Raw genomic sequence first — 19,035 nt, 5'->3', positions numbered from 1 at the left:
CTTTTCGGCTCTGATGAACAACCTGGTAAGCACGACCTGGAGAAGACACGCGCTGTGCGCTCTCATGTCACGCACACATAGAGCTGATTTAAGTATCCGAACCCGATGGTCAAATTACAAATATTCTGTGTTTTTACACGTGATTATAAATGGATGATCGTTACAACAGCGGGCTCGGCGACGGTTGATGCGCGCATCTCTATGGTAACATTATACACTGATAAATGAGCGCTGCTTTTAAATGAACATTTCTTTACAACAAAATTGATTTGACACAATTGAATTTACTAAATGGCATAAACAGGCTTTACTCCCTTGAAACTTAAACTGGAATGTCACTGTTTCTGTCAGTGCGACTTCCCGAACAGGCGAACACACGCGCGCACGCACACATCACTTTTGGAGTAAAAATTTAAATTGCAGATGCAGTGCACCGCGATGCATCGCGATATCGAATTGAACTGAATCGATGACATGATAATCGTAATCGAACCGAACCGTGAGACCAGTGTAGGTTCACACCCCTACTGCACGTAATCGTTGCAGAAGCGTTCCTGTTCCTGTCAAGCGTCAACACAACAGAGAATCATACCTGGGCAGGAGAAAATGGATCAGAGTCTACACAACTTCGAAAAAAATGAAACTTGTCATGGTCCAATTGTTGATGACTTTGTGAAATGGTGTGGTGATGTTATAATGGGCCATAATGTAAAAGCTTTAATTTTTAAATTCATCCACTATAGCCATTATGATGGAATATACAGATTTTATAAAATAATATAATTTGTAGTAAATAATGTAATAGGTTATTGCGCCCGTGCGTGATTTAACTTTCATGATGTAATCGAAACCTACTACAGCGCATGCGTGTTAAAACGTCAACTACGTTTTTGATATCAATGACGTCATCGCGCTACAGGCTGCGGCGAGGGCTTCTTGCACAGACATGAGAAATATGCATATAGAAAGACAAAATGTTTACTACTACTCGAAAACAAATTCTCTCTGATAATGTAATCCAAATGAAAGGAGCATTTTTCTCTTTAGGTGCATTCTCAACAACGACAACTTCATCTTTGCAGTCAACACTGACTCAGAAAACACCAGTTTATTAATAAACAATTGAAATGTCTCCTTGTTATTTTTTCCCAACACATTCATAATCATCAGGCTACTTTTGCCAGTTCTTTGCAGCAAGCTTTATGTGCGCTCGAGCACGAGGCAGATATTCGCCCCCAGTGGGCTAAAAACAAAGTTTTTTTTAAGATAATATGTAATTTAATCTTTTTAAAACAGATATTTCATTAAATTCGTATCGAAAAAGTATTGTTCAGGCATGTATGTAATTTTTTTTTAACTATACCCAGGCCTACTTACACATACACTCATGCCCTCACAAACACACACACACACACACACACACACACTTACCCGTCGTAAATCAATAACATCCTGCAGCATGAAGCGGATTCTGGAAGAGGTTTTCCGCTCCTTAATAATCTTCTCCATTTGGTGGAAATATTGATCCATCCGGGGCTGAAAAGTCAGAGAGACACACAGCTCAATATCAACACACACACACACACACACACACTGAAGGGTGCTGCCCCTTTAAGGACATTGATTCTCATGTGATCGCCTCTAGGCGCAGGTAGAAAATAAAAAAAAAAGCCATGAGAAAGCCATGTTGTGCTCATATGCAACCTTTCTTTAACAATTAGAGATAAAAATATATTCTAAAATGATATATTCCCAGCATGGTGAGTAACATTTTGTTGTTTTAAGTATATTGATTAATCACTATGTAGATCGCTATTTGCGATTAGCAAAATTCTATTCGTTTGTTTAATACATGTTTGTAATACAGCGACTATTTTAGAAATCTGTATTGACAGTTGTATCACACATATGTGATATTTGCTTGTAGGGGATATCTTTGATTTATAACTGTATACTTAAATTTTTATTATCTAAAGCTGATGTTATAATGTTTGGAGTAACGTATTTGGTGATGCAAACATTACTGGATATTAATTGTTAATTTTTTGTGTTTACAGTTTGACCACACATAAATGTGCACATACATAAATACTCCCAACTACAACAAAAAACTTAATGTGTACATGTTGAGTTCTGCACAAGAGGAATAAAAGACAAAAAAAACAAGATCCAAGTTAATGTTATAATTTTATGGGTAAAACACACACACACACACACACACACACACACACACACACACACACACACACACACACACACACACACACACACACACACACACACACACACACACACACACACACACACACACACACACACACACACACACACACACACACACCCCTTTGGTCTCCTCCCAGATGTAATGCGTGTACGCTCACCTTCGCCTTCTCGAAATCCAGATCCTTCCCGATGGTGGACAGCAGCCGGCACAGACACTCCAGGCTCTCCTCGTCGTGGTTCTTCAGCAGTTTCACGATGCAGTCGTGCATGATGGTTTCCGTCAACATCTTCAACTTGAACAACTCGCCAATGAACTTGATGTTGCCTAGCGATCGTCGACGGGCTTTGTCTTTGGCATCCTCAAGCTCCTCTTTCAACCTTTGCTTCACCTCATCCTGTAGAGACGGGAAGTGAAGTCATAAATACCATTATGTATAACTATGTGACATGGGCGACGTATATACACACACACACACGCATACATTTAGTATGGCATACGGACATAGTATTATTATTGTATATTATACAACTGTTCTTTCTGTATCAGAACAGGAACCATTTCACCGTTTATATCACAATTACTGTTGTGTCACGAAATGTAGTTTTTTAGGCGAGAATGTAGTTATTTAGACCTCAAATATTTATGACTCATATATAAATACTGTATAGTGCCTTACAATCTTTCTCAGGTTCGAGCTCCAGGACATTAGCGGCTTTTATGTAGATAGTGGTTAAACATGAGATATCATTAATTTGGGGTGTATCAAACTGGCAATCTTTGGTCTTTATAATAATAATAATAATATCCTTTATTTTATAAAGCGCCTTTAAAAGCAGCTTCTCAAAGCGCTGGCAGCTTAATTAATTTCATCAATTAATTTATTACTTGTTCCAGAGCAAATCGATTTTGGTTAAGGGTAAATTTTAGTTTCATAACTTTATATTTAGGCTATATTCCTGTACTAGAGTGCTGCTTGTTCGTTTGACTGAATTGTTTGCTTGTGTTTATTTCCTATTGTCTTTTATAATGGCTTTTGTTGTTGTTTAAATATTGCTTTAATATTCTTTTATATAAATAATATGCTGTATTATGCCTTATTTATTTACTCCCTTGTGCCGTCGAACTGTTGTATAAACGCAATATCACACTCGTAGCCGTGCGATTGTGATATCACGAGTGTGATATTGCCCATTTAATGTGTAACCGTGCAATATGCAATGATAAATACTTTAAACATTTTTTAAAAGTCCTAACATTAGATAGTCTAATCCAATAATAACAATGAAAGGTTCATTGCACAGAAACTTTGCATAGTATGAAGTATGCATGCTATAAACTGTGGAAATAGTCAGATTGGCATGCTAGTATGCTATTTCGAACAGTCTTAGAACAATTTGTATACGGTCTTCCTGATATAAATCATGATGATTGCAAATCATGTTTCAAACAGTAGTAAAAAGTTACCGTATGTATACTGTCTGATGGATTTTCAAAGTATGCATTCATCCCTGCAGTGTGGGAAAATACTGCATGAAAGTGTGATATGGCTTAGAGCGGTTATGAAGTTGCAAAAGCTGAGAATTAATTTAAATAAATGCAAAGTGTGTTTTACAGTGAAGTGCAGCACTGTGTTTTTTTACATGATTCATAACGTTAGGAAAATTTGCAATTCAGATCTTTCTGTTCCTACCCCTGTGGCAGCATCCAACTCTTTCTGCTTCTTCTCAAACGTTTCATCATCATCTTTATCCTTCTCGAACTCTTTCTGACAGCGATTCAGCAACAGTTTCCTGAAATTCACTGACACTCCAGGTTTATCTGTGGTGGGAACTTTCAGCTGTGAGCAGAGAGACAACACACACATTTACACACCCAGAGTTAAAGAATCACTGCACTGGTCAGACACATGACTGCTAGGGATCCACCGATATGAACATTTTGGCTGATACCGATAATTATTAATTATACTTGAAAGCCGATAACCGATAAATCTTAAATCCAAATTTGTATTTCATTTTTGAGAGCCTGATTACAAAAACAAAAGTCTCAACATTAAAAACCATGTCCCAAGCACACATTTATAATGTTGTCATTATTATTTTACGTAGACTATATGACAGACATATTGCATTTTACTGTATTTATCTTTTCTGAAGTGAGTCCAATCATATTTCAAGCAATTCAAAACCATCATGTTGAACAGTGCGCATCTGAAGTGTGTCAGCTGAGGGAAATAATACATTATTTATCAGCTTTAATATAGATATTTTCTTTCATCGAGCATCCCTAATTATGGCGATCATCACTTTGATCACCAATGCTACATTTTTCTAAATGTCATAATCATTTGTTAACGCACAAGTATTCATTAGTTCAATGAGCTTATTGTTTCTGCCTTTAATTATTAAATTGTTTAAATTAATACATTTTTTGCTAACTGTGATTTTGTAAATGTACATTTCTGAAATGCATAACTTAGACAGTTTTCTCTGATTACAGATCACTCTAAATTGTAATGTGGACTTTGAAACATTGGCTAGGTTTACATGCACAACTTTTGTTTCAATCGGACTGAATTGATTTACTGTGTTTACACGTTGTGTTTACATGAACGCTAAACATGTGATCCGGTTGATGTGTGTGTTTATATGTCACAAGCTTCAAATCGGGATAGTATTTTGACATGTGCTCACTGCACGAATAAACAGAGTTTCCCTCAGTTTGCACATAATAACTTTTCCTACATTGATTCTTTATTAGTTTTAACAGTGTTAATGATCGCACGTTAACAGAAGACTTAATATTTATCCATTTCTGGTGATAATTTGGAGACTATAATCATATGGAGAGTTGTTCTGTGCTGCTTATATTTATCACGTCTCATGTCGTGTGTGGATGAGAGTCTGAAATGAGGACTGGTGGACGTTGTCCTGCTCCACTTCACAGACACAGTGAAAGAAAATCATAGAATAACGAGACACTCGTTTATAAGACACTTTATTCACAGGAATAACAGCTCGTTCCTCACTTCATTATGCTAGTTTTAAGTCATTGCACATGCACAGTCCGTTCAGTTTCGGTTTTCAATCCGATGAAGTGTTTACATGTTCTCTCGATCGGATTGGAAAAGAAATAAACCACTCCTTTCAATCCGATCGAAATTTAATTCAGATCGAGCTCAATCGAGTTGAACCGTCAATCATTTGGTTGCATGTAATCGAAGACAATGTCTATTGTGAAAAACGCTATACAAATAAATGCAAATTGAATTTAATAAAAGTGTATAGATTTTGATTAGTTTAGCCTGTTGTCATGGGACTGGTCTTGATAGATCCCTTGGATCATGCCGAGAACATTAATATCAATTTTGCCATAATTGACCAAACTTCCTGCTTGCCTTTGTGATTGAATAGAAATCCTACTTTTTCAAACTCCTCTTAGACCGCTGGTCTGAGGAAAATCGCTATACAAATAAATGTTAAGTGAATTTGCTCACATACTCATAACTGTACAAACTCAACTGTATTTTCCTTTTATGAAGTGATTCCAATCATATTTTCAAGCAATTCAAAACCATCATGTTGAACGGTGCGCATCTGAAGTGTCTCAGCTGAAGGGAATAATACATTATTTATCGGCTTCAATATATCAGCCAAATGTTCTTATCAGGCCGATAACGATAACATTAAATATGAACATATATGGGCCGGTACCGATATGGTGGCCGATATATTGTGCATCCCTAATGTATTTGTTTGTTTTTTTTGCTCACAAAAAAGTATTCTTGTCGCTTCATAACATTAAGTTTGAACCACTGGAGTCACATGGACTATTTTATTTTTTTACTAAACTACAGTTTATGAAATGAACACCCGCCATCCCGCGTTAATGTGTGTGTATTGCGCAGGGGCATAGTCACAGGAATAGTTTACATTGATTACATTGATTGAAAACTAATTTGTTTAAAAAGGAGGAGGCTATTGCCGGTAAAGGCAGGTTCACATAAAATCATTATGACATATGACATTATTTTTTGATCTAACGAGCTGGTTTGGCGATGCAAAAACGGACTGTACGTCTACACATCTACGTCGTGCTTATTGTTTTTTTCTTCTTCCAATTAGCCTACTATGTTAAAAAAACATAACAAAATGACAACTCGCTAAAGATGAAATTGGCCTCCCTTTCTGTCATTGTGAGTGTGCAGGTTTTTTTTTTTTCCGAACGATATTCGACTTTTGCCAATCTATTTTAGAATGGCATTTTTGGCAGAAATTCACTACGCGAGGCGAACTATTCTCAAAGACTTACTTTTAGTCATTATTTGGGTAGCACACATGTTTCTGAATGCCTTCGGCAGAATTCAAATGAGCCATTTTAATCTAGATTAATCTAGATTAATTTCAAGATTACAGTGAGATTAATCTAGATTAAAAAAATTAATCTATGCCCACCTCTAATGATTTCACATAAAAAGTGCCCAAAATGCACAGAATAAACATATCTAGTGAGTTTTAACAAGAACTGGAGTAGGAAAACAAAAGAAAATGAAGACTCACAAATATATATAGAAGATTTACCTGTAGGTTTTTCAAAAGTTATTTAAAAAAATATATATTATTGTATATATCAGTGGTTCCCAACCCTGCTGATTCAACCTGCTGTTCCCAAACACACCTGATTCAACTCATCAGCTCATTAACCCATGTGATAATGAGCTGATGAGTTGAATCAGGTGTGTTTGATTAGGGAGACAATGAAAACGTGCAGTGCTGGGGGTCCTCCAGGAGCAGGGTTGGGAACCACTGGTATATATTGTATCGAATCGTGGGTCAAAAATAGTGATACGAACCGAATCGTGGGTTTGTTGTATCGTTACAGCCCTAATTGGCATCCCTAATTACTGCGATGATGAATTTGCTCACACACTCACTCACCCCCATAAGGCACCGGCACATGTTGGCGTAGGCGACAGAGAAGTTGGGCTCTGAGATGGCCTTCTCAAAGATGAGGTCGATGACTCCTTTCAGCCGCTCCTCCGTGTCGATGGTGAGTTCGGTCACTTGCTTCATCAGCGGCTGGAACATCTGCGGGGTGAGTTTGTTCAACACACTGCGCACGCGCTTGAACAGCTCCTGTGTGTTCATGAAGTCGGGGTCGTCCTCGTCCACGCGAGTGTGTGTGTGTGTGCTGCGCTTCACCGACGGCTTCCAGGCCTTCTCTGCTTTATTGAGCTGCACGTCCTCCGTCAGGGACACGCTAGCGATGATCTTACGCGGCTCCTTCCCGCGCTGACCCTGACCCGAACGCCGAGGCCCACTCAGACCCGACGGCTGGGGAGACCGAGGGGAAAAAAATATTATTTTATTAATGTTTAAATGCCATGTCAGCAGGAAGGATTCTTCATGGTGATAATAGACTCAATAATAAAAGTTATGCAATTAATAAAAAGGTATGAGACACTTCAGATTAAGATAGATAGATATGATATGCAGTTAGATAGATATGATAGATAGATGGATCGATATGATAGGCGGATAGATAGACAGATAGATAGATAGATAGATAGATATGATAGGCAGATAGATAGATACGATAGGCAGATAGATAGATACGATAGGCAGATAGATAGATATGATAGGCAGATAGATAGATAGATAGATATGATAGGCAGATAGATAGATAGATAGATATGATAGGCAGATAGATAGATAGATATGATAGGCAGATAGATAGATAGATAGAATTGATAGGCAGATAGATAGATAGATAGATAGAATTGATAGGCAGATAGATAGAGATGATAGGCAGATAGATAGATAGATAGATAGATAGATAGATAGAGATGATAGGCAGATAGATAGAGAGATGATAGGCAGATAGATAGATAGAGATGATAGGCAGATAGATAGATAGATAGATAGAGATGATAGGCAGATAGATAAGAGAGATGATAGGCAGATAGATAGAGAGATGATAGGCAGATAGATAGATAAATAGAGAGACGATAGATAGAGAGATAGATAGATAGATAGATAGATAGATAGATATGATAGGCAGATAGATAGATAGAGATGATAGGCAGATAGATAGATAGAGATGATAGGCATGATAGATAGATAGAGATGATAGGCAGATAGATAGATAGATAGATATGATAGGCAGATAGATAGATAGAGATGATAGGCAGATAGATAGAACAATAGAATAATAGACGGACAGACAAAGATGGACTAAAGTGCAATGTAGTAAAATATCTTTCAGAGAAAAAACAAAACATAAAACAAACATAAAAGAACGCATTTGATGTGAAGTAGCCATGGTAACTGACCGGGCCACGCCCACCCCCTGACGGACGGCCCAGATTGGCAAACGAAGGAGTGAAATCCGGACCACAGTTCATTCCAGGCAAACGACTCGGATCCAGCTGACGCAGGGGAGTCTTATTAGCCTGCAGAGAGAGAACACATCAGGGGCTTTATCAGTGTGTGTGTGTGTGTGTGTGTGTGTGTGTCTGTGTGTGTGAGAGAGAGAGAGAGTGAGTGTGTGTGTGAGAGAGAGAGAGAGAGAGAGAGAGAGAGAGAGTGTGAGTGTGTGTGTGTGAGAGAGAGAGAGTGAGTTAGTGAGTGAGTGTGTGTGTGTGTGTGTGTGAGTGAGAGCGAGAGAGAGAGACTGTGTGTGGGTGTGTGTGTGTGTGAGAGAGAGAGAGAGAGTGAGTGTGTGTGTGTGTGAGAGAGAGAGAGAGAGAGAGAGAGAGAGAGTGAGTTAGTGAGTAAGTGTGTGTGTGTGTGAGAGTGAGAGAGAGAGAGAGTGAGTGTGTGTGTGAGTGAGAGAGAGAGAGAGAGAGAGAGACTGTGTGTGGGTGTGTGTGTGTGAGAGAGAGAGAGAGAGAGAGTGAGTGTGTTTGTGTGTGTGAGAGATAGAGAGAGTGAGTGTGTGTGTGTGTGAGAGAGAGAGTGAGTGAGTGAGTGTGTGTGTGTGAGAGTGAGTGAGTATGTGAGTGAGCGTGTGTGTGTGTGTGTGTGTGTGTGTGTGTGTGTGTGTGTGTGTGTGTGAGAGAGTGAGTGAGTGTATGTGAGAGAGCGTGTGAGTGGGAGTGAGTGAGTGTGTGTATGTGTGTGTGTGTGTGTGTGTGAGAGTGAGTGAGTATATGTGTGAGAGCGTGTGAGTGTGTGGGTGAGAGAGTGAGTGAGTGTATGTGAGAGAGCGTGTGAGTGGGAGTGAGTGAGTGTGTGTATGTGTGTGTGTGTGTGTGTGTGTGTGTGTGTGTGTGTGTGTGTGAGAGAGAGTGAGTGAGTATATGTGTGAGAGCGTGTGAGTGTGTGGGTGTGTGTGAGAGAGAGAGTGTGTGTGTGCTGGCTTTAGTCACCTTATCCAGCACTACGTCAGAGATCTGTGGTAAACCCTCAGGTTTGCTCATGCTGGCACTGATGAACTGGAAGCCGAGCAGAAACTCACGGTCGTATTTCTTCTTCTCTTCTAAGTTCAGGGGTTTCCATTGTTCTGTGGGAAACAACCAGGACAATTTCAACAGCACTCCACTCATCTGGGTTTCTCAACAGACAATGAGGATTTCTAGGAGATGCCTATAATGCAATTTAAAAAGCTTGTCATTCATGGTGTGCTAAAATTCCAGCAGATTTTGGAACTGGCACGCTAAATTTGCTAAAACTGCAAAAAAAAGAAGAAGAAGAAAAAAATCTAATTTAAACACATATGTGTGTGTGTTTAAAAATATGTGTGTGTTCATGGATATGTGTAAACACATATGTGAGTGTTCATGGATATGCCAGTATATAAAAGGTATTTTTTTACATATTAAGATCATAATTATCATGAAAAGAGGCTATTGGATTGCAAGTTTGAATCTTAGCTTTGTTTGCATTTAAATGAGTTCTCCATCTGTGTGCCGCTGGCTACATAACGAAATTAATACATGCGATGCGTGTTTTAGAGGCACTGTGTTCTTTTACACCATTTAACATTTAAAATAATTAAGACAGCAGAACATATTAGTATTGCAATTTTACAGTTTACACTAAAATTAAATTGTTGTATTTAAGAAAAATAAAATATTAATAAAACAAACAAGCAAAAAAATATTTTGTTAAAATAAAGATAATTATTTTCTTCTGCCTCGAATTTTGATTCTTCCCTTCAAATGATTTGCTGGTTTTGTCTGTGTTCATAAAGCATTTTTTGTCTTTCCCTTGTTGGATCCGGGAAGTTGCATCGGAATAGCCACATAATTAATCGGCTTGATCAATATATCACTATATAAGTCACTAATTTTCAAGCCTTAATTTGCAATCATTTGAAGTAAATCAACTTTAAAATTACCCGACGCACATTACTTATCCCACGTTACCTGCTTTATACTGGTACTTCTGTTCGGTGGGTGAGGTTGGTGTTGGACTCTGTGGTTTGATGTTTTCAGCATCAAGTTTATCTTCTTTCTCCTCCCACGTCTCGTCCAGGTCTTCAGGAGGGGGCGGAGCCACTGGAGGCGTGTTCTCTGGCTCCGCCTCCACTGCAGGTGCAACCTCTGGCTCAGGTGGAGTGGGCTTTACAATAAGAAAACAGTTAACGTTTAACTCAAAAAGGCCCATGCATATTGATTAATTAGATATAAGCTCAAAATAATAATAATCAACAATGGTCCCACTTTATTTATTTTAAGTGGCTTTACCTACTATGTACTAACATTGAGATTAATAATTTGATACAATGGTCTTGTGTACGACAGAACGAATACATGTCTTTTGCATTGTACTTATTTTTTTTAAATACCTGTATGTTATTACAGCTGTAATTAATGTATGTAATTATATTTATAATGACACTGTTGACCCTTCCCTTACACCTTAAACCAACCCATACCACCGAACCTGTCCCGTATCACACCTCAATAGAAGCAACAGTGTTTTACTATACAACATTAACACAATAAGTACATTGCACTTATTTTTCGATGTAAGTACATAGTACTTAAAACCACTTAGAAATATAAAGTGGGACCTAAACAATTATTATCATTATCCCCATCACTTTATCGCTCAGAATTAATCACTCCGTGCTAGAAAACAAATCCATAACATTTTACTGACAGGTTGAATTATGCACTGCGAGTGACATCTGTATTTTCAAAACGGTTTTATTTGCATCAAAGCCTGTAAATGGTTAAAAAACAAGTTAAGTCTGGGATTCACATCACTCATGATGTGATAAAAGCATCTGCCAAACGCACATAATACACGGGCCTTGGACTGAGCTATTGAATGAACACAAAGAAGTAATTTCTGGGCATAAAACAGTTGGTGCTCTTCTACACACCTCTTTGAAGGCATCAAGAAGATCTCCCGCCTCCTTCTTGTTCAGGTCTTTCATTTTTCTCTTCTTCTTTGGCACAGAAACCACTGCAAATACATAAACACACACTGAGTATGAAGACATGCACTACTGACTAAACAGTGTGGCTGCATCAAATTCCAGCAGAGGAGAGTGGAAAGAGCTTTAAGCCAGAAACATACTCTATGCAAGTACACAAACGCTAATGCTTGGTCAATGTACGCTGCCTCATTTAACATATAGCACTTAACGTATGTTCTTGCATTACTATTAAAGGTATAAGAGCTGCACGATTAATCGTTAAAAGATCGCAATCTCGATTCAAACTTTGAATCATTTACTTAAGAGATCTGTTCAAAAACAATAATGGTTTCACTTTATTTTGATGGTCCTTTTAACACATTCTGTTCGCTATAAGTAACATTTTACCAACATGTCTACTAACTGTCAGAGTGTTAGTAGACTGGTAGGGTTAGGGTTAGAATAAGCTGACATGTACTTGCAAAGTAACTTGTAGTCAACAGAACGTCTATTTGAGGACTACCAATATAAAGAGTTAGCAGATATTAAGCAGACACTCTACTAATACTCTAATGAGAGTTAGTTGGCACATTGGTGCAACGTTACTTATAGTCAACAAAATATTCAAAAGGGACCATCAAAATAAAGTGACCAAGATGATTCATCCAGTAATGACACAAGACTATGAGTGAGTCATTGAATCATTCAATCAAGCAATTCGTTCAAAAACGATGATTCATACAGTAATGAAATAAGCGAAGACTTTATGAGTGAGTCATTGAATCATTCAATCAAGCGATTCGCTCAAAAACGATGATTCATCCAGTAATGAAACAAGGGAAGACTTGAGCGAGTCATTGAATCATTCAATCAAGCGATTCGTTCAAAAACGATGATTCATCCAGTAATGAAACAAGCGAAGACTTTATGAGTGAGTCATTGAATCATTGAATCAAGTGATTCGCTCAAAAACGATGATTCATCCAGTAATGAAACAAGACTTTATGAGCGAGTCATTGAATCATTCAATCAAGTGATTCGCTCAAAAACGATGATTCATCCAGTAATGAAACAAGTGAAGACTTGAGCGAGTCATTGAATCATTCAATCAAGCGATTTGTTCAAAAACGATGATTCATCCAGTAATGAAACAAGTGAAATCTTTGTGAGCGAGTCATTGAATCATTCACTTAACGCGTGTTCTTTTGTTACTATTGAAGGTATTAAAGCGGCACGATTAATCATTAAAAGATCGTGATCTCGATTCAAACTTTAAATCATTGATTCAAGAGATTGTCAAAAGCGCTGATTCATCCAGTAATGAAACAAGTGAAATCTTTATTTTAGTGAGTTATAGAATCATTCATTTAAACCATAATCATGAAAGAATTGTGCCGGTCTAGAAGGTACCAAACCTCCGTACTCAAGGAGGCGCTAGAGTTTCCTTCGAATGTCATTAAAACAGGTGTGTTATTCTTCAGGCTGTTGGATATAAACATGTTGACATTAACTTGCTCAGCTACATTCTCTACATGCTCAGCATGACTGACGGCAAAAGTTTATGCTAATGCCTACTATATCTCGCCTCATGTCAACACTATGTAGTATTGTTGTAAACTACACTAAAACCATTGAAAACTGAAATAAATGCTAAAATAACACTGTCACTGTGTTACAAACTGCCTTACGCACCTTGTAAAGTACTCTCAGGGGGCGTGGTCTGCGTAGTGGGCGTGTCCTCTCGCTCTTCTGTCGGAGGGGGCGTGGCTTTAGAAACGCTCGCAACAACCTCTGTAGGGGCTTCCCTCAAAAGTTGTTCGGGGGTTTCCTTGGCAACGAGTGAAGGTGTTTCCTTGACGACAAGTGGAGTTTCCAGGACTTGTTTAGTAGGCGTCTCCTTGACATCAGGCATTTCCTTGACAACAGTCTCCTGCGTAAGGGCTTCCGAATCAACGGCTGTAGGCGCTTCCTTGGCAACCACAGGGATGGCTGCCTTGACAACAAGAGCAGGTGTCTCCTTTACAACAGGAGTGGTGGTCTCCTTGACGACAGGAGCGGCAGTCTCCTTGACAGGAACCGGGATCTCCTTGACAGGAACTGGGATCTCCTTGACAGGAACCGGGATCTCCTTGACAGGAACCGGGATCTCCTTGACAACCGGAGGAATAGGCTCCTTGACAACTGGAGGAATATGCTCCTTGACAACCGGAGGAATAGGCTCCTTGACAACCGGAGGAATAGGCTCCTTGACAACCGGAGGAATAGGCTCCTTGACAAATGGAGGAATAGGCTCCTTGACAAATGGAGGAATAGGCTCCTTGACAAATGGAGGAGTAGGCTCCTTGACAAATGGAGGAGTAGGCTCCTTGACAACAGAAGCTGGCACCTTAACAACAGGAGCTGGCACCTTAACAACAGGAGCTGGCACCTTAACAACAGGAGCTGGCACCTTAAGAACAGGAGCTGGCACCTTAACAACAGGAGCTGACACCTTAACAACAGGAGCTGACACCTTAACAACAGAAGCTGACACCTTAACAACAGAAGCTGACACTTCCTTAACCACAACTGGGGTCTCCTTGACAACCTGAGGAGGAACAGTCCTATCAGGAATTTCCATGGTAATTGGTGGTGCTTCTTTAGTGATGTCCGGCTCAGCAATAGGGCTGATGTCTCTTGCCGGGACTCCGTTGAACAGCTGGAGCTCTTCCGGTTGCACTATCGGAGATTCAAGCACAGGCTCCACCTGGGGGGCGGGGACAGGTATCGGTACAGTCACAGCCCCCTCCTCTTTGCTCTTAGTGGGTGTGACTTCAGCACTATTAAAAGGGGGCGGATCCACCACAGTGGGTGTCACATAGGCGTCATCTGCAGGCGCTAGGGGCGGAGCATCTACCGTGTCGCTTATTGGACTGGTAGGGGGCGGAGTCTGCGGGGTGTCGGGTATCGGGCTTTCACCTGGAGGGATGGGAAACTCCACCCTGGTTGTCATGACGACTGGAGATGTGGCGTTGTCACCGTTGGGCTTTAAGAAATAGTTTATGCAAAAATTAAAATTCATAAATTTTTACGAAATATCAAAACACAGCTTTGAATATATTTGATTAAATATGATTCTGAATAATTAAATGGCGTTGAGCTTTACGACAGCTAATCACTGTTTGAGGATACTATTTCATAAAACAAAATAGAAAAAACAAATCTTTCTCTTATAAAATAGCAATTATTTTGTTAACCCTTCTGGTGCTGTTTGGGTTTTTTTTTTTTAAATGAACTTTTCACTTCATCAGTATCGTATGAAATTTGGTTAAGGTTTTAGCACTTGCTGTGTGAACAAAAAAAAATAATTGACATGATTCGAAAAGGTTAAATGGTCATGAAAAAAAATGTCACTTGTTTTGGTCAAAAATGAGCGTGTTGGAAACAAATGTGAAGCAAATACTATCAACTAGTGGAAGCATTTGGTACTGCGCCCAATGAAAATCTCACTAGAAGCTAATTTTTTTTAGATATCAACCTCAAATTTGGAACACAGCTTGTTTAGATTTATGAGTTTTTAGATTTGATCAGTTTTAGAGCAAATTTCATAAACATTTTTTTAAAAAGTATTTTAATGCATTTTTCATATTCAGAATAAATTTAAACATCAATAACTTTTTTTTTTACTGTGTGTTTTTTTTTTTAAGTGTTGCTTTTTAAAAAAGACAAAACTTAAGTCGAGATTTACGATAGTTTAAGTTGGAAATTTCATTTTCAAGTCTATGCTCAAAAAGTGGTTATCAGGTTTTTGGATCATAACTATTCCATAAATATAATTTAGTACCATAAAATACCCGAAAAATACAAAAATTAAAATATAGTACATTCATTCATTTCAAATTATAAAAAAAACGGTCATTTTTGACCGGCATGCTAGGAGAATCAGAGAGTTAACTCCAAATAAAAATTACTCCAAAATAAATGTTTCAATTTGTAGATTATCGGACATGCTGTCACTTCATAAAAAAATGAGCTGCTCTTGCACAAAATCAGCCCATTGATAATAATAATGTAAATCATGACCCAGAACATATGATGACAATATCCCAACATATAATTTCATGTAGTTAAATTAAATTCACATCAGTATTGATGGCAAATGTGTCAAAGCAATTTGGTGCTGTAAGTCATTTGAATCAGCATGAGGATGTGTAAAGTCTCGTATTCAGGGGTGTGTGTGTGTGTGTGTGTTACCTGTGGAGGTGTCGGTGTCAAGCCACTGCGACCTCCTGACATGATCTCTTCTGTGATGTCACGTCCTCCCTGGTTAGGGTCTCTGATCCTGATCTAGAGAGAAGCATTAAAAAAACGTAACAAAGAATGAGAACATGTCACAACTTAACATGCACCACATGTAGAAGTGAGGAAGACGATACGAACAACAGGAAAACAACAACAGCAGCGAGTGATTTAATCCAAGAAGCATTTATCAGTGCTGCAAGAGACAAAATATGCAATGAATGTCTCTGGCAAACGCAAACACACTCGCACAGGAGCACCTTATAAAGAAGAGAATGCACAAGACCCTGGAAAACTTTCACACGGCCTCTTAAAACTCGTACAACTCAAAGCAGCCTGTTTGTGCAACTTATCTATCGCAATGAATATATCGGATTACCAGTTGAACGAGACAAACACCCCCACACACACGCATGAGACAGCACATTCCCTACCTTCCTCCCCTCGTACGGAGAGGTTGAGCTCTCCTAGGCCCGGCTCATCCTGGGGCTGAAGTTTAAACTCAGCCTGACTCGGACACACTAAACTGGGCAGCACATTCACAGACGGCCTGGGCCAACGTGGGCCTCAAACTCTCTCTCACGTACAGGAGAGCAGGGAAGGAAAAACAGAGTGTGTGAGTGAGAGAGAGAGAGAGAGAGAGAGATAGAGAGTTCGGCCTTGTGAAACGAGTGCACAGGAATGTGAAACGCCCACCACACACACACACACACACACACACACACACACACACACACACACACACACACACACACACACACACACACACACACACACACACACACACACACACACACACACACACACACACACACACACACACACACACACACACACACACACACACACACACACACACACACACACAGAGAGAGAGACGGGGGTGGAGACTGAGAGCCACGTGGAGCCCTAGAACTGAACCCACTGACTTTGGTGCTTTAAATTGTTCAAAACTCAGATGTTTAATGTCGCAAAAGATTTCTATTTCAAATAAATGCTGTTTCTTTTGAACTTTCTATTCGTCAAAGAATCCTAAAATAAAATATATACACAAGCAGCACAAATCATCATATTATACTGATTTCTGAAGGATCATGTGACACTGAAGACTGGAGTAATGATGCTGAAAATTCAGCTTTGATCACAGGAATAAATTGAGGACAACAAAAAATAAAAATAAAATAAAAATAGAAATAAAAACAAAATGATCAGAGAGCATTTACTCCAAATTAAGCTCAATCCAAAATAAATGTTTGAATGGCAAATAAGTTGTAGATTAGCAGAAAGACTGTCAATTCATAAAGTGATCAGCTTTTTTCTCACAATATCTTTTTTATTTTTTAAATTGAAAATCATGGCATTAAAAGCATGTCATGAAGACATTATATCCCAGCAACATGTCATTTCATGAAGATAAAAGTCCCATGTCCTTTGCATCAGTATTGACGTAAAATTCCCAATGAAAGCAATATGGTGCTGTATTTACTATTTTATATAATACATTAATTCCTATATTACATAATACAACAGTTTGTTGCAGCTCTCTCTCTCTCTCTCTCTTCTCCACCTCTCCTCCTTCCACAACTTTCACTCAGTTTCTATTCCTCTGAAATGTAATGAATGCGAGACACGAGAAGTCAAAGTCCAGTGCAGTTTCCCAGCTGTGAGCTCCCAGAGACCCTGATAACAGCAGCAAACACACGCTCAACACATCCCACACTGGAGCGCTGATGCTTCACCAGTGTCCTTTAGTGGAAATGACCTTTAACCGGCTGTGGAAATACAGCAGTGCATCAACAAAACAACAGGACCAATGCATAAATTCAAGCTAAATGCAAAATAGGGCTGTCAAAATGGCTGAAAAGCTCAATTTTGAATTTCTTTCTTTAATATTATATTTAAATATTATACTCAAATATTCGAAATTATATTCGGATTCTAACGGCAATACTTAAACGTTAGAGGGGAAAAAAGGTACTATATTGTCTCCTATGCCCACAAGAGGGCGCAGGCGAGTGCAAAGAGCAAAGATAAACCAAATCAAGCATCGCAATGTTTTATTGAAATTGCATTAACTTTTGAAACAATTGTTCTCAAAATAAAATATAATTCCCTTAAAGTGCATGCAAGGAAATGTAGGTTACAATAGTGCATGCAATGGTGTAAGTGCATCAGTAACCTGAGAAACCACACTTCACGAGTAATGCACTACATGAACACAAAACAGCAAACTGCCATTCAGAAACACTCACTTCTTCTCACTACATCTACATAGTTCATCAAAAACACCAGACGCTCAACTTGATCTGAGCGAGTGTGGAATCGTTTTGTTGACGATGTTTCCAGCTGATGAAAACAAACGGTCAGCTCTGGCCGATGTTTCCCGAACTTTTCCGAAAGTTTTTCCAACTTTCCCTCCGCTTTCCAAATGAACAACACAACACCGCGCTGTATACTGGATAAGCTAACAAAAACAAACCGCGTCAGTTACGTCGTCATGTCTCGCGCACCTCTTCACACACCAAAAATTCGAACGCACATTTTTTGCATTCGTATGTGCATTTTTTTTTTTTATTCAACGAATATTCGAAATTCAAATTTTTATTTGACAGCCATAATGCACAATGCTTCATTTTTTCTGGTGATGCTATTGCTTAAAGTCATGAAATCAAAATGGAATATCCTTGTTATTTTCATGGAATATCGCAGTATTTATTCTAAACTGTTCATCTGTGCACAACATATTCCTGGTAATCTTGAATCAGAATAACTTCCCCTCATCTCTTGCAGCATCTCTTCTCTGATGACGTCATTACTGGCATGAGGGCGGGGCAACCTGTCACTCACATGAGATCCACCAATAGCAAACCACGACCATACAATCAATTCCACACAGACAAAATCAAGCCCCGCCCACATTTGTTCCTGTTCCCGAAGCAGTTTTACTCATATATATACGGCACAATAGAGAAGAAAATACCATAGCACTTCTGTTTAATGCCGACTTTAAGCTTGAGCTGACAGTATAAACCATATTTAAGTTCATCAGCGCAACCCAAAATATGCTAATATCTATCCACTATTTCTGTGGTTCTTGGTTCCAGAAGTATTTTCCCCATAAGGGTTTTTAAAAAGCCTCTATTAAAGAGTTAAAAGCCATGAAC

General features: G+C 38.8%; 1 protein-coding gene across 9 annotated transcripts in view; it reads right to left on the bottom strand.

The window, feature by feature from the left end:
• The window catches only part of eif4g1b (eukaryotic translation initiation factor 4 gamma, 1b), a 73,727-nt gene that overhangs the window by 26,590 nt on the left and 28,102 nt on the right, over positions 1–19,035 (bottom strand). For 6 of the 9 annotated variants that reach the window (XM_077230443.1, XM_077230441.1, XM_077230439.1 and 3 more), the window contains 10 exons: positions 15,827–15,919; positions 13,286–14,618; positions 11,558–11,640; positions 10,593–10,788; positions 9,594–9,727; positions 8,556–8,675; positions 7,162–7,557; positions 3,915–4,061; positions 2,382–2,618; positions 1,432–1,536 (listed from right to left, as the gene is read on the bottom strand). In XM_077230443.1, the coding sequence (XP_077086558.1) occupies positions 1,432–1,536; positions 2,382–2,618; positions 3,915–4,061; positions 7,162–7,557; positions 8,556–8,675; positions 9,594–9,727; positions 10,593–10,788; positions 11,558–11,640; positions 13,286–14,618; positions 15,827–15,919 (2,844 nt within the window). Of the gene's footprint in view, positions 1–1,431; positions 1,537–2,381; positions 2,619–3,914; positions 4,062–7,161; positions 7,558–8,555; positions 8,676–9,593; positions 9,728–10,592; positions 10,789–11,557; positions 11,641–13,285; positions 14,619–15,826; positions 15,920–16,305; positions 16,729–19,035 lie in introns of those variants that run through there. The other 3 variants (XM_077230444.1, XM_077230445.1, XM_077230446.1) reach the window with 3 other exon arrangements.

This window comes from Siphateles boraxobius, unplaced genomic scaffold, assembly GCF_051911475.1.
Source record: "Siphateles boraxobius isolate OS27281-9 unplaced genomic scaffold, OSU_SipBor_1 143, whole genome shotgun sequence".
Lineage (NCBI taxonomy): Eukaryota > Metazoa > Chordata > Actinopteri > Cypriniformes > Leuciscidae > Siphateles > Siphateles boraxobius.
Note: the sequence above shows the minus strand (reverse complement) of the source record. Positions and strands in the feature narration are given on the sequence as shown.